Source organism: Melopsittacus undulatus, chromosome 3 (genome assembly GCF_012275295.1).
Source record: "Melopsittacus undulatus isolate bMelUnd1 chromosome 3, bMelUnd1.mat.Z, whole genome shotgun sequence".
Taxonomy (NCBI): Eukaryota; Metazoa; Chordata; class Aves; order Psittaciformes; family Psittaculidae; genus Melopsittacus; species Melopsittacus undulatus.
In genome coordinates, this window is record NC_047529.1 from 19,039,486 (window position 1) to 19,065,386 (window position 25,901).

Sequence of the window (25,901 nt, forward strand, 5' to 3'; positions counted from 1 at the left end):
GACTGTTCTCAGATTAGCAAGGGTGCAGGGAACTGGACAGTCACCAGCCAAGCAAAGAGGTCACAGGATGCTCTTCAGCTGACAAAGAACATCACTAGAAACTGGCCAGCTTTCCCTTTGGTGTCTCAAACAAATTCCAGTATGGGTTTCAGGGTTCCAGTATGAGATTCAGGGATACTTGTGACGCACTGCTCTTCTGATGGGCTCATCTCCACTGGCTGTGAGCTAATCCATCACTGCTGACTAATGGTGGGTGGGATGAATCCTATCACCCTTCTGAAGTAAATTTCTTTTGGAAAATGTCAGTAACTGCAAAGTGAAAACACTTTGTACAAGTAACTAATCATTAAACCAGACCTGACCGTAGTACAGGGGGCAGAGCACTGGTCTGAGATAGGAGAGGACAGGTGAGGGCACGCTGTGACAATCCACTCACTCCTCATGACCAAGGACTGTGAATGCCAGGCTGTGAACAATCCTGGCAGGAGGATTTCTCCCTTGCTTCTCATGGGGGAAAAAAAAAGTGCAAAGTTTTTGTTTTCATTGTAGCAGAGAATGGAGGAACTTTTGAAATTGCAAGAACTGTGAGATGGGAAAGTTGCTTCCCATGAATGCTCAACCAGGAACGTGTGCTGCCTACTAAAATGCAAAGGGCAGTCTACACTTCTGGTGTACAGAATGGCCCAGCTTTTCTGCAGGTTATACAGGGCACCCAGCAGTGCTTCCAAGTCCTCTTCAGCAATAAGAAAAGCAACTGAGGGCTCTTTGTGCTTTCCCTGAACAGTGCTTTGTACCAGGAGTAGCTCACTGTGGGAAATTCAGTTTCACTATGTCAGATGGGTGCCAGTGGTCTCCAGAACATTTGCAGCTACTGGGTGAAATTGTAGTTAAAAATTTCAATGACTGGTTAGGAGACTGCATTTAGTCTCCAGTTATAAATGGGTTCAGCTTAATTTCTAGATATTAGATTGAATATGGGCACATTTATAAGGTTCTAGTCTCTGCATCTGAATATTCATTTTGATACCAGGGCAGTGTTACACTGCCCTCTGCTGAAGGCTGGAAGTTGTTTCTGTCCGACCACGGGGGGTCTGCTCCATGCCTCCTACTTCTCCACAAGCCTTTCCACCCTCTCCCCTCACCTTCCAGCCCTGCTTCAAATAATTTCTGACCCAGGCCCTCTATCACCCCAGTGCCCCTCCAGCTCAGTGACCCCAGGATCCCCTGCCATGCATGCCCTTCCAGTTTCTCCTTCCTGTGAGATGGCTGCATAACCATAGTCCTCTACAAACTCAAGTATGACTTATTTATAGACATTCCCTGTAGGTTTTTTTGTTAAATTTTAAACTAAGGGGACTTAAACCCAAATGTTTTAAGACTACTTTGATTTTGCTCCAGTTTTTTGTTCCTGTCTCATCTCTGCTGCTACATATCTGGAAATCATGGACTTTGTGCTGTGTTTTTCTCTCTTTGCTCAACTGTGAAAACAGCCTTTACATGATTTATCTTGAGAAATGCTTCTCTTTTGCTGTTAGTGGAAGCTGTGTGTGAGGCACCTCCACAGCTCTTCTTGTCTTCCTACTCAAGCTCTCTATTGTGCTGTGGGTGGTTGTGTCGGGGGACAAGCCTTTTCCTACTTAATCACTGAACACAGAGGTGGACAACTTCACCTTCATCACTTGTAATTTCAGATGTGAAATGAGGAAATAGGATTTGGTTGCCTAAGTTGAAGGCATTGAGACACTCCATGGAACATGGGACATTTGCAAGGGGATAACAGGTATGATGCAGGACCTGTGGGAGATCTAGAGCTTTCTGGAGCCTTGCTCCATTTGCCCATATATCCTCCCTGATATGTGTTCCTGGGAAAGAAGATAGCAAAGTGGAGAACAAGACTTTATCATCTCTGAAGCCCATCACAAATGAAAGAAACATCAGGCTGGAAGTCCAAGGATTTACTGATATATGTAACTGTCTATGGAGGCAAAGAACAACCAGTTGTGTAGTGGGGCATCAGTCCTGAGATGGGATCAGCTGTGGGAAAACACTGTCAGGGCATTCATCATAATCTCTCTTTTATCTCTAATCTTTACAATGTGATGTTAATTATTACTAGAAAACAGCGTTGGGCCAAATTCTAATGTCATTGGACTGCTATAAACCTACAATAATTCTGCTTAAGTATTTGGCTTTCCTCCTGGGTATTTGAGATCATAATGCTGATAAATAACAATCACAGTGGAAGGAGTCAGCAACTTTGGACCAGATTGAGTTTGTACACAAAGTCTGGGTAAGACTTTCACCAAGTGCACTGAAGGCATGAAGTTATCACATTCCTCTCTGTAATATTCGTCCAAAGTGGACTTTGGTAATCAAGAACAACAATACCATCACGTGCCATTTACAAAGAAAAATGTTGATGTTATAATAATGTTATGAAGGTGGGAAGGTAGAAGCTGGTTGGCTGATGTTCTGTGGAAAGCTCAGCAGCATGCTTTATATATTGCAAGAGATGAGAGGAACCAGCTTCTTTTTCCATTGCAAAAATGGGCTCTAACATCTTCCCACTCTGCATAGTGCTTCTATTACACTTTCTTTATGCTACTCCAGTCTCTGTAAGTAGAAACCTGACTTGTACAGGCTCCTTTCAGTCCATAGACATCTCATACCTTATGATGATTGTATTTTATTCTCTTTCAGGTCAGGCACCTCTCCCGTGAAGCTGGTAAGTGCTCTGTGAGCTGTTTTGAGTTTTGAAACATTTTTGTCTGCTGTGTGCCACCACATCTGAGCACATGATGTTTTGTCTGTCTTGCAGCAGGAGATGTTGATGTTGGTGAGAAAATAAAAGACATTCCAGACATAAACTTAGGTGAGTTCATTATCTAAATTCTTGTAAAACCTGAAAAATTATGAGCAAAATGGTGAATTTTTCACTGTGGTAAAAAAGACTGCTGGTGAGGTAGTTCATGGTAACAGGAGAAATATAATTGAGCTCTGAATTATCATCCTCTGGGTATAACATATAAATCTATCCTAGTACTGTAACCCTATGTAAACATGGGATGCAGATGTCTTTAATCTTTGAAGTTTGGACAGGATACATGACGTGAGGCAGTATCTCTCTGTATTGATTGAAAAAGCTCTAAGTTCCACTAGCATTTTCCCCCCATTTCTATATTTTTTCTATATAATTATACAGAAGTTTTACAATGTGGAAAAGAGCTTACATGTTCATTGAGCTTCTGAATAAGTGGTAAGGAAATTAAATAGAAAAGACACAACACACTTGTGATTTAACAGGACAGCACTCTACTCTCTTCCTCTATTTTTATACTTCTTGTAATACAAATTTCCATATATCCTTTGGTGATTTTGCACTGTATGATATTATTTCTGATTCATTACTCAATATTATTGTACTCTCTAGAGCACTGTCTCACGGTATGACTGCCTGATAGCAAGCAAGAGATTATCAAACCAGATAAGGATAGTGGTTTCCGCCAGATTTCTGCCACCAAAAGTTCAGCCATTGCTGGGTAGTAAATATTGAGTTGAAACTATTGTTACTTTTAGGCCTGTCCCTATATTTCAGTGTGAAGATGCTGATCCTTCTTTATTTTCTGTAAATGCCAAAGGACATTTATTTTGTGTAAGCTCAATATGGTTTATGAGATGAAACACAGTCAATATTTGATATTTCATTTACATTATCTTTCATCAAATTACTTTTCAGCTGCTGGACTGGACCTCTTTCAGGGTGATATCTTGCTCCCTGTAAGTAATTAAAAACTTTATATTTATCACTTATCCTAACTGTATTTTTTTGGTACAAATCAGCCTATATCCTCATCACAGATGCATCACCAGCTGTTAATTCCCTTTTCAGATAAAACCGTTAAATGCGCTAAGAAATGAGAGCTACACATGGAAGTTCCCCATTCCCTATATTCTGGCTGATAACCTAGGTAATGCAAATACTTTATGCAGATTTTAGTTTCCATCCTTATCTGCACTGGTGTCACTGTGATAAAAAAAACCCTGTCTTTTTTAGAACTGGTTCTCTCACATTAAAATTCGCTAATAACTAAATGTCTCTTTTATATCAAACCCTTTTTTTTCTTCTACAGCTATCATAACAAAACACGACTTAATCAAATTATTTTTTCTTTTCCATTTTTCTTTCAATCATCTTTCTTTTGCTCCTACATGTATATCTGTGTGCATATTTTAATCTCTTCAGAATGAATGATCTGCAGTGTGTATTGTACCAAAGATTCTCTCCTGATGCATGTTTTCCAGATCTGAATGCCAAAGGAGTAATTCTCCAGGCATTTGAAATGTTCCGTCTTAAGTCTTGCGTTGATTTTAAGCCTTATGAAGGAGAAAGCACCTTCATCTTCTTTACAAAAGAGAGCGGGTAAGGGTTATATGAACTTCTGTTTAGTTTTGCTGTGTAGAATCAGCCAGGAATTCATTTCACATGACTTTAGGAGTCTAAAAGTTTACTCTGAGTTTGTTGTCAGCAGAGAAAAAGAGGCCACCAAGAAAGCAATCTTACCTTCTTAGACACAAAGCTTGCAAGCAGCTGCCTCCCTCTGCTGACTGCAGAGGATATTTAGATGATGAACTTGGAATGAATATATGGTTACTCTTTGATGAGGTGAATCTCAGCATTGTTGAGTTTTCACCAGCTGCTTCCACTTTCCTGCCTAGGGTTGCTTTCCATTTCAGTGGTGTGTGAATTGACCCCCATGTACATTCTCTTAACTCACCAAGGATGTGAATAACCAAAATTTAGGTTTTGAAATCTTTGTAAGACGGTTCAAAAGAAGCTGTGGAAAGCTGGTTTACTGTAGTATTGCTAGCCTCATGCAAGCGATAGTGAGTATATTTTAGGGGTTTAATCTGCTTTCGGAGTAGAGTATCTGTAAAATATCAACGTCAGCATCTAAATAATGATTTATGTAACTTCTTTTATATTTAAACCTTTCAGATATTACTTTAAACCCAATGAGCAGACTGAGAACTTAAATAGATTAGAGAAAACACTACTTAACAGACAATAAGATCTTTCTTTTTCTCAGGTGTTGGTCCCTAGTGGGGGACCAGCAGACGGGACAGAGACTCTCTATTGGGGCAGGGTGTGACTACAGAGCAATTGTGGAACATGAGGTCCTGCATGCTTTAGGATTTTACCACGAGCAGTCGAGGATGGACCGGGATGACTATGTGACGATCTGGTGGGATGAAATTATTGAAGGTGGGTTTTGACCTACAAGTCAGATTTTGTCAAGTGTGGATTCATGGGTACCTTATTTTCCCACCTAGATTTTAAGACCTTCTTAAAGTTATGATTTTAGAAAGACTGAGCCACACCAGAAACCACTGAAAATCAGTCTGTACATGTAGCAGGATTTTGCTACAACTTCTCTGGTCTTTGACCAGAGACTAAGGCCAGGAGAGAGAGGCCCTGCTTGGAAGTCAGAGGACTTTATTTCCCCTTGGCTCCAGGACTGGTCTGCTCTCTGATTTTGAACAAATTGCTTTTCTTTAATCAAAGGTCCTCTCAAAATATGAAAGATTTTTATACGCAAGAGATCCAGGCTTTCCTGAAACTGGAAAGATTTACTTTGAACATGGAGAAGCTTCAAAGTTATTACATCAGACGGGGCACATAAACCAGGGCTCTATCCTGCTCTCTACTGCTCTACTGCTGCAGGATCTTGCTTTCAGGTTTAGTATCATCAGATTCAGTGGCTTTATGAGTTTCAGCAGAGTCTCCACAGTTCCTCTGGTCCCCAGGCAGTTTGTCCTGCTGTCTCCTGTGAGAACAGGTTCTGTACAACTTAATGATCGCTTATTCGAAGAAGAGTGAATGGGAGTCTATAACAAAATCTGAAAGGCATGCTGGCAAAGACACCAGCTGTAAACTCGTGCTCCCAGTGGTGGTGCTTTGCAATGCCAGTAATGGCAGTAATGCAGCAAAGGTGCCCTGTTGTTGCTCATCTCTGCATGGGCAAGCTCATCTCTTCAGTCTTTAGAGTTAGACACTCACCATCCTTGCAAATAAGTGAAAACTATATGTAAAATAGTCATCAGAAAGGTGCGAGACTCAGGGAATGCTGTGTTCTCTTTTGGGTAGGTAAGAGCTACTGGTATGAACAGTTTCTGCTGACCTCTAAGAGCAGTATCTGATATTTTAAATTGTTGCAAGTTGAACGTCTTGTGCATTACTACTTGCCTCTACTCTGTAGTCTGTAATGTCTTTTGGGGTGGCTAAGCAGTAGATAGAATGGGGATATTGATTTTGCAGACCATTTTTGTTGTTAGGATTAGCACTAAAACCAATTCAGGTTGATCTTATCTTAGGGTGGTGAAGATAATGATGATGTTAAAAGTATCTAGACTCTGACTTTTGGACCCCTTTTTTGCTGCACACTGTAACTAGCTGCCTCTAAAGCAAGAAGTTTTACAATGTACTTATAATGCACTGTTGTGGGCTCAATGATGTGCAGAGGTATGGAAAAGCTCTACAAAACAGTGCCGGTTCTCCATGCTTTTTTTTTTCCTCCTCCAGAAGAATATTTCATTGAATCCTCCTAATGTATCTGTGGTGTATTCAGCAGTCACAAATCCGGGACACTAAAAAAATGATAAAGCTGATGGACTCTAGTGTGACTCTCTTTTGAGTGGAGTCCTGGAACTGCCCTGATACCACTACAGTCAGTTCTGTAGGTTTCCATTCATTACTATAATAGCTCATTTTCCAGTTAGGCAAGTTGGTTAAGTAGAAAACTCCTGCTATAGTCATTTGAAAGATACTTGTTCCTCTAAAGGGGAATAAGGCTGATATGATTGTGCTCTCTGGTGTGTGCCTGTGCACATCTGCTCATGTAATTCTGATCAGCAACCCCAGATTTAACAGCATGGGAGTAGTTTTTGCCATAATGGATTCTCATCAACTGCAATGCAGATAGCTGGCTGGCAAGAAGAGATCCTCTATTCATGTTGCTGTTGACAGAAAATCTAATATGCCTGATAGACTTCAGAGAAAACCCACAGGACAGCCTAATGAAAATGCCACCTTGCAGTATGGTTTGTTTCTCTTAAAAACACATAGAAGTTACCCTTTGCCTGGTAATGATCATTATACAAGCCTGTGCTCTGCCAAGATATTTTCCCCAGCAATTAAAAGTGATAGCACTTGATCAGCTAGATTCTCACTGTTTTAGATAAAAGATGTGATACAAGTATCTGTAAGAATACAATCACAAGCTCTTATACAATCTCAGACCTTGGACTGAAGACCTTTGCACACAGAATGGACTAGCAGAAGGGAAGGGCAGCCTTTACACAGAGAAGCTGTAATTATCCACCAATCCAGTCATGTGCTGCTAGTTCTTGGAGAAGGTCTCTCTATACTTCCATACCAAAGTATGTGAAGTGGCTCACTTTCTTTGTCCTAGCAGACACCTTCACAATGAAAAACTTCCTAAGGAGAAATTACTTGACCAAGAAACCATGAGAAACTTGTTTCTGAAAGACAATAGAAATATCATTGCAATATTGTCAATCTAGGATAAAACATTCCCCCACCTCCATTGCTAATCTGTTCTTTGCTTCAAATAAGAACAGAACCTGGAGCCATTCCAGGAGTGTCATACTTGTCTCCTTAATGACTGGAGGGCTCCAGGGCCTCTCCTTGTCCATATGTGATCTAATATCCTGGGAAATATTTGCATCAATATTCACAGGCTCTAGACTGGAGCACATTAATCCTTAAATTCAATTCCTTAGGATGCTTACTATCAGACCATCTGATCTGACCTCCTGTATATCCCATTCTTTACAGAACATTGATATTTGATTTTGAACTTACTGAAGACACATGTAAGAGTGCAGAATTGCATCTAAAGGCACTGCTTTGTCGTCCAAATGACTTCATAAGCAAATCTTGCTAAATTTGAATATTTCATTGTAAGGTAACTGCTTTTGGATGTATCAATTCTGCTTCGTAAAACTGTATCCAAGGGGTCATGCTAAAGCCATTTTCTTTCCAGTTTCTCTAAGCATGAAGCACTTTTTTGTTCTTTTACCAGACAGAGAGCACAATTTTATAAAGTACGATGACAGCTTCATCACTGACCTGAACACCCCCTATGACTACGAATCACTGATGCACTATCATCCATTTTCATTTAACAAAAATGAAAGCGTCCCCACAATCACAGCAAAGATACCAGAATTTGACAACATAATTGGACAACGTCTAGACTTCAGTGCCATTGACCTGGAAAGACTGAATCGCATGTATAACTGCAGTAAGTCATAATGTAACCATGGCAAACTGTTTCTTTGTTTGGTACTTGAGTCTGGCTGGTTCACCTCCCTTATATCTCTAAAACCACAAAAGCTTTTCTTGGATGACAGTGAAGAGGTATAGGAGAGGACCTGTGGTGTAAAAATCCAAACTGTTTATTCCTTCCTCACCCCTCTCTTTGGCCCTGCTAACTTTCATTACTTTTGTGAAAGTTTGATTATTCAATGAAAGTCAGTCCATTCACATCTTTTCTTCTGTGTTGGTCCTAGGGGTTCAGACATGTGGCTGTGTTCTGCTTATGCTTGAGCAGCTTCATTGTGTTTTTTTGACATGAATACAACTATACTTCTTTCTTTTGTTACTGATGTTTGGTCTTTACTAGATTATTTTGTACCTGAGATTGGCTAACTCTAGAGTCCGACACTGTCTAGTTTGTCACTAAGCTGGTTGAAGAGGTTATCACCACGTGTGATTATTAGTGAGAGTTATTATCCCCATGATCTGTCAAGAGAAGCATCAGTTTGTAGGCAAACTCAAGCTGGACTGGTCCAAGCTGAGTGGACTTTGCTTGAAGTGGAAGAACAGTGCTCGTACTCACCAAGCAGACAAATGAGCCATGCAGAACCATAACCTCCAGCTGAGGAATGGCTGAATACACCAGCACTGTTCACAAAGTGACTTGTTTCTCCAAGGCTTGCAAGCAGGCACAAAGACAGCCACCAGCACTCACTGTGTTTCAGCTGCCGTGTGGGAGTTTAACCTTCTGCAGAGTGGTCAACTCTTGTTACCTTTATGCAGGGAATCCCTTCAGGAATCATATCTGTCCTCTTTTGAGTCTTTGGGCTTGCCTGTGCTGTGAGTTGTCTTTTGTACTGGATGTCTATGCTGCTTTAAACAAAACACTCAAAAACTGGAGCAGAAGTTGTAATGAAATACTACTTTTAAAGTAACCATGTGTGCATTTTTTTTCAGCTTCAACTCACACTTTTTTGGATCAGTGTTCTTTTGAGATTGAAAATATCTGTGGCATGATTCAGGGCACCAAAGATGATTTAGACTGGGTACACCAGCAGAGCAGTGCTGCAGGACAGGAAGACCATACACTTTCTGGGCATTGTAGAGGTAAACTAAACAGAATGCTTTCCTGTGGAAAAGGGGTTAGCTGGTCCTCTGTGTATGTCTGTACTGGTGTGGTGTGCTTTAAATACAGCATCTTTAAAATCTTTTCTGAACCTGTTACTGTAGTCAATCCTTGAGAAAACCCGGCATCAGCTACTCTGAAAACACAGGGGTATAGGACCATATTTAAGATACTGCCTAGCAAACAGCTGAGTTGTAGCATTTCTAGTTAAGCAAAAAGCCCTTTTCCTTTTCACATGTCTTGGCCCTGTGAGTGTCAGTTTATGGTTGCACTTCTGCTCTTGTTAGTCTTTTTCAACACAGTGGAATGTTCCCCACACCAGCAAGATAAAGTGGAACAAAGAACAATCTTAACTAAAGGCCTTTTAAATATAACCTGGAAAAGGATTTACTGCAACTTCCAAAGTCTGAGTAAGAGTTGGGTTACTGAATAAAATGTCCCTCCTAGCCACCCATAAATGTTCTGTTTGCTCTGTTTGCAAAGCGAATGATAAGTTAAGCTTGAGGAGTGCTGTTTCTGGAGGTAGAAGAAAGTTACAAAGTATTTTATGATGAAGTTTAAGGGTAATTTTCTTTTTCATGTGGTAATTTTTCTGGTTTTCAGAGGAAGAAAAGGGTAGAGTCAGCCCCAGTCACAGCTGCAGGGTACTGGTTTACAACAGAGAATAAAGATTAAATTTTGGTGAGGCACTGGAATGGGTTGCCCAGGAAGTTGTGAATGCTCCATCCCTGGCAATGTTCAAGGCCATGTTGGACAGAGCCTTGGGTAACATGGTTTGGTGGGAGGTGTTGCTGCCCATAGCAGGAGGGTTGGAACTTAAGGTCCTTTCCAACCCATACTATTCTATGATCCTATAATTCTAAATCCCAATAGGCAATTCTGAAAAGCGAGGGCCTAATTTGTCATTACTTAGACAGGGTAAACTACTACAGGCTCCAAAAAAAAGTTCTTTTTCTGGTAAATTTTGCCTAAGTACAAAGTGGGGGAATCCTGGCCTAAAGCAGGTGAGGCTCTGGCACAGGTTTCCCAGAGAAGCTGTGGCTGCCCCATCCCTGGCAGTGTTCAAGGCCAGGTTGGATGGGGCTTTGAGCAACCTGGTCTAGTGGAAGGTGTCCCTGCCTGTGGCAGGGGGTTGGAACTGAATGAACTTTAAGGTCCATTTCAACCCAAACTATTCCATGATTCTATAATAAGTTCATGTGATACCAAAAAAAGATACATGTGCAAACAGTGAATTTCTTGTAAATGTCAGGATAAAAGTAGACCCTTGAAATTTAAAGTAAAAACACTTCAGAAAAGGTTATTGGGAAATTAAACTAGAGGGGCAATAACTCTTAAATGTTTTCCTCAAACTGAGTCTTGAAATGTCCTTGGGCAAGCGGTAAAAAAGATCTTCATGTACAAGTTCAGAAGAGTGCTAGTTTTGTACCCGGGCCTTGTTTATTGCCTTTATCACTGATAAGAAGTTATCTTACTCTTTACAAGATAATATAGCATATGATCACTAAGATCTTATCTTTAGATTATCTTGAATATAAATCAAGTAAAAAAAATACATCTACCAATTACTTGCAGTAAGCACTGAACACTTTGTCTTATATTTCTGACATTCCTGAGACATCCAACCAGACCAGCTAATGCAACATCGACAGAAGCTGCCAGCAATGATTTCCATATATATATATATTAAACTACTAGTCTTGCTCTTATCCTGGTCTGTTTTGGATGGTTATCACATGCTATTTCCTCTACTAGTCATGTTAAGTACTACATTTATGCCTACTAAAAGAGGGGAGTTGAAATGGTAAATTTGCTCCATGCAGCCATAGGAAATCTAGAGACAGTAACACTATGCTTTCTTCGCAGATGCTGGCTATGTCATGTACTTCAGCACCAGCTCTGGCAAGGCAGATGAGGTGGCAATCCTAGAGTCTCGAATCCTTTATCCAAAGAGAACTCAGCAGTGCCTCCAGTTCTTCTATAAGACCACAGGAAGCCTTTCTGACAAGCTGATCATCTGGCTTAAAGAGGATGATGGCACTGGAAATGTTCGCAAGTTGAGGAAAATTCAAACCTTTCAAGGTAATTGTGGTAATATGAGGAATATCTAGAGTATTAGAGATGGGGTGGGAAGAGTCACCTTACTGAGTCCATGAATTAAGTGCATTGGCACAGGAATCAAAAGATTTTCCTGAAGCTACCAGTATATCTTGCAATTGACTGTGGATTTTGGCTTTATGTAAGGGCATTTAGCAATGAAACTATGGGTTGTAATAATGTAATTTAGCTGCTTGGCAGGAGAAGTCACAATGTTCTTAATGTCACACTCAATGACTGAGACGTAACCAAACTCTGGTAGAGATCTGCTGACTAGATCTCCACTGGCTATGTTACCTAACAGTGAGCTGGTCAGATGTAAATACCTGTGCTCATCTGCAGTTGTGAAGGATCCCAGCCTGATTTTTACATGGTTGGAAATACAAAAACGTATGTAGTTCTGGAAATCTAAACTGAGTTCCCACTTCAGGTGATTTTGCTAAATGGGACAAATTCAGCCATGACACTGTGCCTTTGTCGTGTCAAAACCCAAGACCTGTGATAATCTGCCTGTATCAACCTGCAGCAGTTTGCAGGGAAGGATAGGTCCCTGGGAAAGTGTCAACAACAGTTAACTCTAACACCTTGGGTCTTATCCACTTGTTACGACTCGTCCCTTAGCCTGTTCCCTTTACACTAGAGACAGACATTCACTAATATGTAAAGAGATCTTAATACAATGTCCCCAAAGCATTTAGATCGTAAGGCAATGTGAAGATATTATAATCACAATACCAGCTTAAGATCTGTAGCCTTCAGGACTCTGTGAGAGGTCCAGTTGTCCAAAAATGCAGTTGGAATGGGTGGATAAGGGTAAGCTATTTCATCGTAGCACTAATCATGCTGATACCAATGTTTTGCTTTCCTTTTACCAAAGCGGATGATGACTATAACTGGAAAATTGCCCATGTAACCCTCAATGCTCAGAAGAAGTTCCGTTACCTCTTCCAAGGAGTAAAAGGCAACCCTAGCTCTTCATCTGGTGGGATTGCTATCGACGATGTCACGCTGACAGAGACTCCTTGTCCCACAGCTGTGTGGGTCATTCGAAATTTCAGCCAATTCCTTGAAAACACATCAAGTGATGTTATTCAAAGCCCTAGGTTTTATAGCCCTGAGGGTTATGGTTTTGGCATAAGTTTGCATCCCCACTCCAGAATCAGTGGCTACAGTCATATTGCCTTTCACCTGTGCAGTGGAGAGAACGATGGTGTTCTGGAGTGGCCAGCTCTGAACCGCCAAGCTGTACTCACAGTGCTGGACCAGGACCCTGATGTCCTGAAAAGGATGTCCTCAAGCAAAAGCTTCACCACAAGCGCAGATGATATTAGCTCAGGTAAGTGATGTCTGCCTGGAGGAATGATGAAGATGAAAGCCAAGGAACCTGAGTCAGAGGATTCAACATAGGACTCAAAAGTTAAGCAACTTTGGCTGTATTTCCCAGTTTGGGACACTTTCTTGTGTATGACTCAGCATTCCTGTCTGTGAAAGATCAACTAATGTGAAAAGTGGCACCTAGAAGGTTTGTGTTATAATAAACTGTCCCTGGGATATCTGAGTTTGAATCTAAATACAGAGTTCTAAGAGCTGGCAATTCCCATTCTACCTGTGTTTTGCCCATTATGATAGGTGACATATCATCAAAGGATGGTGTAGTGACAGCAGGGTGCTGTATTCCATTGTTAAATCAGCAATAATTTCAGTTAAAGCTGCATTTTGGAGACTTGGCTGATTTGAACATATACGGTCTGAATTCACAGCATTCACATTGTAGGTGTATTTAAGAAAAAATACCTGTGAGATCAATCTACAGCACCTGAAGCCTGTCTTGCTTGACTGGATGTAGGCTGTAGATTATGAACACTTTCACACTTCACCTCTTAATTCTGGGTTTACAGAGCATGTAGCACCATACTTCCACATCCAGCCCTAGAATGTCCCATGGGTATGTTAATTCAAACAAGCAAGAACAACAGGACAATAGTGAGCTTGTACTAGAGATGAATCTCCACCCCTCTTCGCTTTTTCCAGTGGAAGCTTTGTACACATCTTTTCAGTAGGAGCTTTTAAGCCTTAGGTGTAAATATGTTTAACAGAAACATAGCAGTGAACAAAATCTGGTAAATTCTAAAGCATAGGTACTTAAAAAATCAGTAAGGAGTGCCCTTACACAGAATGGAGCTCTTTCTTAGTTGGTGACAATGAGGAGGTAACTTGTGTTTGATTAGTCCCTAAGAAAAGGGGAGTTCTGGAATTTCAATGCCCTCATATGGACTAAGAGTCTTCATGCAGACCATATCTGATGATCTGCTGGTACCCATAATTTGTCAGTCCTCTGTGATTTATCTGGGTATTTCAGATCTGAATTTGATTTTACAGCATAAGTCCCATTTAACACTGTAATGCAAAAAAAAAAAAGCATGTCATACTTCCAGCTGCAAACTTTGTAGCTCTTGTTCATCACTTATATTCTCTTTGCAGATGATAAAGAAACCTCAATATGGGAGAAACCATCAATTGTTGGGAATTTTGATGTGTCATGCAATTGCTATAGAAGTGTGTCCTGGGGGTGGAGCAATTTCATATCCCACAGCCAGTTAAGAAGGAGAAGCTTTCTGAAAAATGATGACCTGATTATTTTTGCAGAATTTAATGGTAAATACCCTCTTCCTGGTTCTCCTTACAAAAGCAAATTGGTGATCCTTTCTATCTCTTTTCATACATCCAAGTAACTATTGCCCCTTGAGTCATTGTCTCTTCTAATGGGCATCAATTCGAATGGGCATCAACTTTTAAAAGCATTTCGGTGGCTTAGTTTCAGGTGGGTGATGATGATTAAAGTGACTAGGAGTTCAGAGGAATCTAAATGGCAATAAGTTACTGAAGGTTAACTTCTGAGACAGCTTTAAGCACCCTAACCAGTAGCTGTGTCTAAGCATTGAACATACTGAAAGGCCATCCCTATTATTCATATTTTCAATCAGAAGAGCCACACTTGGCATAATTTTTTGAAATACAAAATACCACTGATTTACATAACTATTCTACTTTGTGCTTTGAATATGAAGATCTTGCTGTGGTATGCCAGGAGCTCTGTATGGCAAGAGCTCCGTAAAGAGAAAATGGAGAAGTACCCTCCAGTTCATAAAGCAGCCTGTAAGCCCCTGGTATGAATCATAGAATCATAGAATAGTTAGGGTTGGAAAGGACCTTAAGATCATCTAGTTCCAACCCCCCTGCCATGGGCAGGGACACCTCACACTAAACCATATCACCCAAGGCTTCATCCAACCTGGCCTTGAACACTGCCAGGGATGGAGCATTCACAACCTCCCTGGGCAACCCATTCCAGTGCCTCACCACCCTAACAGTAAAGAATTTCTTCCTTATGCCTAATCTAAACCTCTGCTGTTTAAGTTTCAACCCGTTACCCCTTGTCCTATCACTACAGTCCCTAATGAATAGTCCCTCACCAGCATCCCTATAGGCCCCCTTCAGATACTGGAAGGCTGCTCTGAGGTCTCCACGCAGTCTTCTCTTCTCCAGGCTGAACAGCCCCAACTTTCTAGATATAGCATCACTCCTATCTGATGTCTGTCTCCTCTTTTTCCTTTTTTAAAAGATCTAAATCACCTCAGTCACACTGAAGTTTCTGTTGAATCTGAACAAACTGCCTTCAGGAAAGGTCTAATTCTTGAAAGGCAGAAGAGAGCAGCTCAGGACATACAACCCGTTGAAGACCAGCTGTCTTATCTGCAAGATCCATGTGATCCAAACCCTTGCCAGAATGATGGAGTCTGTGTGAATGTGAAAGGAAGAGCAAGCTGCAGGTACCACAGACCTCTTCCCTGTTTGCCTTGACATGCCCATCCCTCCGGGAGCGGGGTGAAGAACAGGGGAAGGCAGTGAGCAAGCGGCTGCATCGTTCTGGGTTGCCAGCTGGGTTTAAACCACAACACTTCTTAAGCAAATGATGCAGCTAATAAATATTTAGAGCTACACATTTCAGAGGTCTAAGCCATTAGGTTTTCAAGGAACAGTAGGAGCAAAACACTTCACTGCAGTGACCAGTTTTAACTAGCAACCATAATGGAGGCAAAGAAACCCCATTCTCTGGTGCTTCTAGCAGTGGGTAGCTTCCAAACAAGGTGGGGATGTTGTGACATGACCCCCTCTGATGGGAACTGCCCACCCAGGATACTGAGTGTGAGGACCTTGGGGTGGACCTATAGGGCAGGACAATGCTCCTGACCCATGTTAATCTGTACTTGATTTTCCCAGGTGCCCATCAGGACAAGCCTTCTTCTTTACGGGTGAGAGATGTCAGTCATGGCAGGTGCATGGGAACATCCTGGGACTGACAGTTGGTGGAATTGCTGGAACCATTGTCTTAACCATCGTCCTCATTTCCGTGATGGTGAGAAGATAAAGAGCTGCAGGAGGATAAATCACACCCTGGTATTATTCCATAGTTCATGAGACATTGGGTTTCAGTGAAAAATTATGAATACAGCTTGTCGAAGACCAGTCAGTGTATGTATGTACCCTAATGTATGACATAAGCAAACAGCTGTTTACACTGTAAGACTTCACAGTTAAAGAACATCACATAGAACTGTTGTCTAATGAAAGTTCATACACTGCCTTCCTTGTGTATTTTTTGCTTGTTTCTTTTCTTCATCCAGTAACTAGTCCAGCAATGCTGAGAGTCCATGCATTTACTCTCAACAACAGTTCAAACTTAAATACTGGTAGAACCTCTCAAAACACTGGAAAAAGTCACACAGAAGCACATATGTTAAGATTCTACAAATGTTTCTACAGAAATTGCTCAAGAAATCCATTTTGGGAATGGATGAAAGGTGCCATGGCGGCAGGTGAAGGGCAGTTTTTGGGAACTCCTGGAGCTCAAATGAAAGTAATCACCATGGGTAAACTGCAAATACTGCACTCAGCCCATGAGCTACAAGCTTAGGAAAAGTCAGGCACTAAACACTGGAGTCTTCGGTGGTTCCTCTCTCCAGTGAGCCTGCGTTACAATTAACTTGTACACTTCCTGGGATCAGTCACCGTAGGATGTAGCATCTCCTGGCTCTCAAACATCACATCTAATAAAGGCAGCTTTGTCACAGTTATTGGAGCAGAATATTGAAAGAATTACTTTCTAAGGCTCTGAAAATCTAAATTTAGTGTCCTTAAATAGACCTGTACTGAAGTTGCCCAGAAGCACTGATTAACTGTAGTTTTTAGCATCAGACCTTGTTCAATCTGTACTTCCGAATACAGGTCAGTTCCAGGAAGGCCTCCTAACTCTGACCCTCGGGAGAAGGACTATAATAAGCCTGGCTTGCCATCTGAAATTTCTCTCAGAAGTGGCTTTTGGAAACTCTAGATGAGATTTTTATGCTTGTATGAAGGAAAATATCTGTGTTGTGTGAAACACAAACAGTAGCTGAAGTGTTGGTCATTTTTGCTTGAGGACAAAGCATGTGTAGCTCTTTATTTCCTGTTCAAACTTGCATTTAGGGCATTCATTTTCCTAAAAGCAAAGAGCTGTTTCCAATTGTCCCTTGCTTAACTTGCACCACTTGCATGAGAGCTGGGAATTCCGTTGTTGGATTTCAAATCCCGTTCTCTCTAACCTCCACCCACAGGCTTTCAGTGCAGAACATCAGTCTCGCTTGTGTGCCCCTGGCCCATATGAGTGGTGGAGCTGCATTACAGACCTGCAACCCTGGCATGGGTTTGAAGCTGCTGATACTTTGCTTGCCTTACCCACCTATTTTACCTCACAGCATTGAACTGGAAGTGGTCCAAGGTAATGGAGATTGGAGATCTGGATCATAGGGAGTGCAGACACCACATCCTCTTAGCTTCTACAAAAGACCCCTGTAAGCTACAGAAGATCCTTTGGAGCCACCAGGTGTCATCAGCATTGCTTGCAGCTCTTGGCTACAGAGGCAAGATTTGAAAGGCACAGCTCAGACTGCCTGAGCAGAGAAGCAAGTGTAGCTTTGCCAGCTCCCAGTTTTCAGCTTAGTCTATCCCCTAGGAGGAACTGTCACAGCAGTAATTCTCAAGCGAGGTGCCTGTCCTCTCTCTTTTGGGTTTTCTAATCAGCAATGGCATCACTCAAAGGTGTGAACCTGCCTTGTTCACTTACTCAGCCAGGGCAAAACAGGGTCTGCAGCCCAGGCTCCATGGGGGGAAAGGGGCAGAGAAGACTGCCACAGTGATTTCTAGGGCATTTCAGACTCCAGCTTAAAGACTCAGGTGCTCACAAGCAACCACATATATCTGTGCTCCATACCCCACTGCCAGATCTGCTGCTGTAAGACTCTTTCTAACACTTCAGAGCATCACAGTGAGATGGCTCTTGAGGGGTTGTTCCTTGTTCAAGGCTGGGACTGGAAGTAGAGGGTTCTCATGGACACGTTTACTTTGTTGTTAACATGACACCTCACCTTCCCAGCACGGCTGCCTGCTGCAGACACAGTTAAACAGGGGCTCTCAGTGCAGGGCTGCCTGGCCTCCACTGCTGCAGGCTAAATGATTTGGGCAATGCTTACAGCAGTGCTGGACTGGGGGCAACCAGGAGCCTCTCCTGAGATTGCTGCTTCAAGTGAAGTGATTGCTGCTGCCAAGCAGCATGTGGAAAAAAATGCTACAAGCTCTCATTTGACCCACACATTGGTTTATCTTCCATCTGCAGCTGTGGGAGATGGACTGCTGCCCAAGGAAGGGAGGGAGCTGCCTGGCCTGCCTGCAGCACAGTGGACAATGCCAACAAGTCAGCAGTGTTACCCCGTGCAATGCACACACCCTCTTCAAGGAGGTGGCAGCTGGGCAGAGATACACCCAGACCACACAATTCTCTAGCACTTTCCTGTTAGAAAGCCAGGGTAAAGCACAGATACAGCTGATGTGGTGCACCCAGTCTGCGGGCAGGACAGGCAGGTGAGCAGGAACCTGCCAACCATGATGCCCACACTGCCTTTCACGCACAACTCTTCTTTCCTTTGTGCAGCAGCTCTGCCCCCTTCTCTTGGGGCTGATTTTTGCTCCCCAGTTCAATTAACAAAGGGAAGCCTCCTTCCTGTTAGTAGTTGAGAACCAACTTGACCTCTCCAAAATGCAGCTGTTTCCTGGACATGTTTCCTGGGACAGTGTAAGGAGTGAATATGCTGGCCAGACTGCTGAGCCATCAAAACATCAGGGATCAGATCATAATTGGCTTCATGGCCCAAAAAGAAAGTATCATCAGGAAACAAGCCCCATGACAGCCCTGGCTTCAAGAAAGGAGGTGAATGCAGGAATTTGGGCTTTGGTCAGGACAAAGGGAAGGACTGGGCCAGCTGCCCAAAGGATGAGACTCCCGAGGACAGCAAGCTCTCGGTGAGCCCGCTTCTCACCTTGCCTGGTTCTTGCTGCTTGGAAGGGTATAGTGTTGTTGCTGCAATTTTTCCCCCCTTCTTCCACCATTCAGCACTTTCTTCCACTTTTTCTTCTCTTTCCTTATATCTGATCCATGTATAAATACAAGTGAAGCCTTGGCCCCAAGTGTTTAAGACCAGCACAGTTCATTTCTGAGCTGCTTCTCTTTCATGAATTCTCATGGCTTTTGTAATGCTGGCAAGGACTTTGCCTTGCAAGATCCACTCAAAGACAGCTTTCAGTGCCAGAGAGCTCAGCAACACATCACATCCTGATTTCTCATTCACATACAGTCAAGACCCAGGCTCAGCTAAACTGGGCAGTGTAGTGAAACCTCAGGGATGAAATGTCTGCAGAGGTAAAGTGGGTGGGACTGTGCCATCCACACGGACTTGTACTTTAGAGCTTATGTCCCACACAGTGGGATTGTATGATTCTGTAGCACGTCAGTATTACACAAGCTACTTCCAGAGTGAGTTAGATCAAATTCCTGTCCAAAGGCAAATATTGGTTGGAATAACGTGGAAAGGTCTGATTTTCAAGTTTCCACTGGCCATGCAGTTCAAAGAGATTCTGGGTTTTCAAATATTTCTTAATCTATGTATTCAAGTTCCAGTATTACATCTACACCTTCAAGGAAAAAGAAATTCCTTTCAAGATAAATAGTACATTTGATTGATGTTTGTTTATTGTTTTCAGTCAATACCTGCCCATACCAACCCATTGCACATGCCTGTAACTGTAATCAACAGTTTCACATCCTGGTTCATCCCAAAGTCCTAGGAATGGGTTCACCACTGGCAGACATAGGCCTGATTCCCCATTGACCATATGGGGCTGTACCACTCAACAGCAGTATTTGATAATGGCCTTAAATCTAAATCTTCATGAATCCACCTATTATATTTTACATTAAAATTTGTAACATCTTTGTGCACTATAAATATTTGCAGGCTCTCTCATAGCCCTCCACTTTAGGCAGGAGTCCTGCCTTTAAAGGTATACAGGCTTGGAAATAACTGTTTCCAAAAATGTAGTATTAGAGCAATAATTTATATAAAACCTTTCATCCTGCCTGGCACATGGTGGTTTACATTCACTGCAGAGTTGACTCTCTGAGCCCTCCAAGTGTGATGCTCGTCTGAGAGGACCCTCAAACATACAGACTTTACACAAGAGATTCCTTACATACTTAACACTACTGTGCATTAGATAAATGCAGTTCCATCTGTAGCAGAGGGCAGCAACCATCTCGTTCTTACCACATATCAAGGGAAGGACAACTATAGTTAAGGATATAAAGCTTCCTTTTCTTCAAAAATAATGTCACATGGAGCTTTCAGTACAGAGCTTTCAGTACATTCCATCCGAAGAAGACCACGCAGGAATCATCATGGTCTTCGTTTTACCCAAGTTAAAGGTGAAGATCTGAAAGGAACCTTCTTAATTGTGAATCTTTAGTTCCAGAAAGCCTTAAATAGAAAGCGGAGAGCACTATACCTTATGGACTTTCCAAACTCTTATATGAGGGCAAGAGACAAGCTATGAGGTACTCGTGTATCTATCTACACAGGCTTTTGGCATCAGTCTGAGAGTTGATAGGGGAAATACTAAAACCACTGGACAACAGCTGTTTATACAACTGCAACTCACGGCTCAGTACTGCGCAGTGCTAAGCACCCTCTTAAAGGATGAGAATTCTTCACTCCCAAATGTCTTTTCCAGCACTTAGAGGCTTTCAAATTCCCGTCATCTCTTCTGGGATTGGCAGCCCCTGTAAAAATCCACTTCTCAAAGCTTCCCTGCCTTACATGTTAACCAGAAATGATTATTCCAGAAGAATGCACCAAGGCAGTTTACTCAAAATGAAGCAGTCCACTTCTCGATGACTCATAGGTACGTTTTGTGTGCGTCTTGGAAAGGGCAGAGGTCCTTTCAGAGCTATGTGATTTAGCATTTGCAGTGCCTCAGTTAAGCAAAGAATATGCCTTGGAAGTGTTTTCAGAGGAAGAGCTGGATGGCTCTGAAGAAGATACTCTGTATTTTCCTGCAAAATGAAGCATAGTGGTTAGGCATAAGGACAGATAGCTTGGGACATGTCACTGCAAAGCAAGGACAGTTAGACTGTCCTGATGACACAGTTGGCTTTGACTTGATCTGCAGCCCTGATTCTAGTTGCATTAAAGCAGTACAAGCAACCACAGAAGTCAATGTGTTTGGTGACATAGCCAGGATATGTCAGCCTGAACTGATGATTATGCCATGGGGTAGTAATTTACTCACACAAATGCAGAGACTTAGTGGTCCTTGTTGAGCATGGTTGAGATGAATCCCAGCTCCCTCCCTTCTGTGACCATGAGATTCTAAACTAAGACCCAAGTGAAGAGAACCCAGGAGCAGAGCGTGGAAGAGAGTGGTAATAATAGAAGAGTCTCAGGTGACAGCAGCATGGGAGGCAGTTGTGAGCAAGTGTCTTATGGTAGGAGGCTTCTGTATCTGGGTATTGTACTCATGTAAACTTACTGTAGCGGAGTAAGAAACTACTGCTTCCATTATCTGACTAATAAACTGCCTCTTAAAAAGCAGTTGCTTGCCTACATTAAATTCCTCCTTATCCCACTTTGACTAAATGTCACAATCATCTTCTCTGAGCAAGGGTTAGATGCAAAGATTCCACGCTTACTTAGGAAAGAAATTACTCATACTTCCAGCAATTTGTTTTACAAGATAAAGTCATAACTGAAATGCTGACATCCATAAAATGACAGCCAGAGAACTTTTAAAGAGATATAGCTCCAAGATGGTGAAGAGTACATGAACAGTAAATGAAATGAGGAGCACTGTGTCAGGATATGATAAGCTCAAAACAAAACGCAGTCAGTGGGGTTTAGAACTGATGAAGCATACCACTTTCCAATAATTGTTTTAGGCTTTAAACTGAAAGAGGTAGATTTAAATTAAATATTAGGAAGAAGTTCTTCCCTGCAAGGGAGGTAAGGCACAGGTTTCTCAGAGAAGCTGTGGCTGCCCCATCCCTGGCAGTGTTCAGGGCCAGGTTGGACGGGGCTTGGAGCAACCTGCTCTAGTGGAAGGTGTCCCTGCCTGTGGCAGGGTGTTGGAACTGAGTGAGCTTTAAGGTCCCTTCCAATCCAAACCATTCTACGATTCTATGAATCTATGATTCTATGATTATGTTGCTAGAATTATGCTACAATCATAATCAATTATGCTAGTGATACCAATGGCTTACTATAGTTCCTTTGTGTTAGGAGGTTAAATGCCCTCTACAGATGGATGGATAGACAGATAGATTGATAGATAAAAGAATAGACAGCCCCTGAGAGTGAGAACGCAGGCAAAGCCTTATTTGTGCTTCAGTAGACGAGATTTATTGTCGCATACCTGTTTTCCCACATAGGTTGTTGAAGGTTCTCGAAAATGGATAGCTCATAGCAAGCATTGGTGTCACCAGGATCAGAGAGGTTGACTGTAAGAGAAAAAAAAGCTTTTTGTCAAAAGCCTGGAACTTTCTTTGCAGACACATTGATGGGGGAAAAAATATAAAAAATAACAGTAAGGTGTCCAGTAGTACAAGCAGGCAACCCACCGATGGACAAATTAGATGTTTGAGAGGCATCAAGTTCACCCATTTGCACGTTTATGACGGCAATGAAGGAGACCAGCTCTGAAAGACTGCAAAGAAATGGCAGGACACAAACAGGCTGGCCAGGGAAGATGGGGTGGGCTCCAGAGTCTATAATATCAGACAGTACAGAGTTCTGGTCCCTTATCTGTTAAGGCAACCAGAAAAGCTGAGATTTATGTGCTTATGGATGGTCCTTGAATGCCAGCAGCCTGAGATAATCAGAGGCAAATTTAACTTGGCACACTAGAGGGCATTGGAACACAACTCTCTACAGTCCAGATGGGAAAGAAAAATGTTTGCTGCTAAAATGAAGTTTCTTTTTTGGTTCTGGAGTGGCTTGGGATTCCTCTAAAGATGTGTTTAAAAAATGTATGGAAAACGTGGGTTTTTTTTGTTCAGTCCCTCTCTGTTCATGAGGTTGTACCATGGTGGTGGAAATTAAGCAGTTTTGTGTATTGTCACCTGTATCATAAGGTGGTAGAAGAAGATGGGATATGAATCATATCTAAAAAGTCTGATCAAAGACTTTGATCTTGCTTAATTTATTCCTTATCAGCAGAACTGCCAAGGAAATATGCCAGTTCCCATTGGGGCAGCTTCCAGAGTGTCAACTAGAGTTGAAGGAGTCTGAAAAGGAATTCAGAACTGAAATCCATTACTTGTTATCTCTGCTTTATTCTGCTGGATGTGTCAGTATAAGATGGAATGAAAAAACTGACATGCTTAATGATAGTTGTATCAGTTATTCCTGCCTTCCTTCCAGTACCCTGAGAAAAAAGAATTTTTTCCCATAGTCAGAGTAGCATCATATACAGTGGATGTCCTTTTCAAGTCAGAAAAAAAGAATGGTGCTTGGTTCCCAGGAGTAATCTTCCTGCAGTGCAATGGGATACTTGGAGTACTGGTTAAAAAAAATCCATGTGGATTATTCTGGGCATCCTAAGTGAAGAAAAATGAGTCAGAAACTGAATCTTTCCCTTTGATGGTTGGAGCATTTAAAACTTAGAGAGCTGCTCTGTCTCCTTTCAGGCCTTCAGCACGTTGCTGGATGGGGCATGCAGAGAGGTAACTACATTGGTGATATAGATGATGGGAAAAGTGCAGCCTCACCAAGTCTGCAGAAGATTCAAAACTGGAATGAGTGACTGCTAGATCAGATGAGTTTGCCATCATCCAGAGGGACCTCAACAGGCTGGAGAAATGAGATGACGGGAATTTTATGAAGTTTGACAAAGGGAAATGCAAAGTCCTCCTATCCCTCAGGATGAATAACCGTGGAATGCACCAGGGCATACAGGGGCCATCTAACTGGAAAGAAGTGCAAGGTCCTCCACTGGTGTCGGAGCAATCCCAGGCACAGCTGCAGGTTGGGCAAAAAGGAAATTCAGTGCAGCCCTGAGGAGAAGGACTTGGGGGTGTTGGTCGATGAGAAAATGAACATGAGCCAGCTTCAGTGTGCTCTTGCAGGCCAGAAAGCCAACTGTATCCTGGGCTGCATCAAAAGGAGCGTGATCAGCAGGTCCAAGGAGGTGATCCTGCCCCTCTACTCTGCTCTCATGAGACCTCACTTGGAGTATTGTGTGCAGTTCTGGTGTCCTCAACATAAAAAGGACATGGAAGTGTTGGAACAAGTCCAGAGGAGGCCACAAGGATGATCAGGGACTGGAGCACCTCCCATATGAAGACAGGCTGAGAAAGTTGGGGCTGTTCAGCCTGGAGAAGAGAAGGCTGCGTGGAGACCTCATAGCAGCCTTCCAGTATCTGAAGGGAGCTTACAGGGATGCTGGGAAGGGACTCTTCTTTAGTGACTGTAGTGACAGGACAAGGGGTAACGGGTTAAAACTTAAACAGGGTAAGTTTAGATTGGATATAAGGAAGAAATTCTTTACTGTTAGGGGTGAGGCACTGGAATGGGTTGCCCAAGGAAGTTGTGAATGCTCCATCCCTGGCGGTGTTCAAAGCCAGGTTGGATGAAGCCTTGGGTGACATGGTTTAGTGTGAAGTGTCCCTGCCCATGGCAGGGGAGTTGGAACTAGATAATCTTAAGGTCCTTTCCAACCCTAACTATTCTATGATTCTATGAAAACAGAGCCAGCCTTTTCTCCTTGGTGCCTACTAAAATGACAAGAGGTGGTGGGAATGAAGGCAGAGCCAGGCTTTCTTGTTTGTGCCCAGTAAAAGGACAAGAGGCATTGGGAACAAACAGAAATACAGGAAATCCCACTTAAGAAGAAACTTTTTCACTGTGAGGTTGTTCAAACACAGGAAAAGTCTGCACAGAGAGATTGTGGAGTCTGTATCCTTGGAGCTACTCAAAATCCAGCTGGACATGACTCTGAGCTATAGCTGACCTGCTTTGAGTGAGAGGGTGGTACTAGATGATCTCTGGAGGTACTTTCCAACTTCAACGATTCTATGACTTCATGGGAGTTGGAGTGATTTGAGTTAATGCTGTTCCTCTGAGCTGACAGTCCAGCATTAATAGATGCCTTAACTCCTTTGAGCATATGTACCCATCTGTCTTAATTTCCCTCGTTTTTAAGTCTACTTCCTAGTTCTTTAGCAATACCTGTACAGATTTTTCTAAACCCATAAAATATTCAGATACTGATATAAAATTAACCTCTATTGTCACTTAAGAATGATGCTGGCATTTATCACCATTTACTTTTTCCTCTATAAGTGCCAGTACTTAGATTCTGATGCCTTCAATCCCTTACCCGTCTTTGTGTGGCTTCTTTACTGAGGGATCATTAATGCTGAAATGTAAGTTGAAACAATAATTTCTGGACATAGAGCTGTCCATACACATGCAGCTATCCCAGATACAAGTATTTACTCCCATTGGCTGAAATTTTTCTGTATTCTGTGTCTGGGAATGTGGCTCCTCTTGTGCAGAGGTAGAGACGAACACACCTTTGGCATCAGCAGGAAAAGGGTAATAAACACCTCTGTAGTCCCAACGTGTCTTCAACCAGCAAAGTTCTTTGTGAGGTGAATATTAGTCCATAGCTTCAGCTTGTGGCCCTCTCCTAGGGCTGTAATACATGTCCTGGGTCACTGAGTCTATTACCCCATTGTGTGGATGGCCTCCTCTATTCTGCTTTAGAGTTTTGTCAAGCCTCATTGTAAAAGCAGGCAGTTCTGTGGGTTTGCTCCTTTGTGCACACTGACAGACCATCTCCCAACCTTTCCAGAGGGTACTGGTTGCTTAATGTCATAAGCAGAATTGCACCTGGTTTGATGCAAGTATCCTCTAG

At 42.3% G+C, this 25,901-nt stretch overlaps 2 protein-coding genes across 2 annotated transcripts in view; one reads left to right on the forward strand and one right to left on the reverse strand.

The window, feature by feature from the left end:
• Positions 1-2,546: 2,546 nt before the first annotated feature.
• Positions 2,547-15,990, forward strand: MEP1A (meprin A subunit alpha). Its single transcript, XM_031046657.2, is given in 14 exon segments — positions 2,547-2,615; positions 2,701-2,725; positions 2,819-2,872; positions 3,737-3,777; positions 3,890-3,968; positions 4,303-4,420; positions 5,088-5,263; positions 8,103-8,324; positions 9,296-9,445; positions 11,331-11,546; positions 12,439-12,906; positions 14,052-14,216; positions 15,184-15,391; positions 15,843-15,990. Coding segments are annotated over 14 exon segments (2,139 nt in total).
• Positions 15,991-19,665: 3,675 nt separating this feature from the next.
• ADGRF5 (adhesion G protein-coupled receptor F5) overlaps positions 19,666-25,901 on the reverse strand; it is a 47,098-nt gene continuing 40,862 nt past the window's right edge. The window contains exons 20-21 of the mRNA XM_005146430.3: positions 22,398-22,482; positions 19,666-21,042 (exon numbers count right to left, since the gene is read on the reverse strand). Coding sequence (XP_005146487.2) covers positions 20,963-21,042; positions 22,398-22,482 — 165 coding nt within the window. The 3' untranslated portion in view covers positions 19,666-20,962. The remainder of the gene's footprint in view (positions 21,043-22,397; positions 22,483-25,901) is intronic.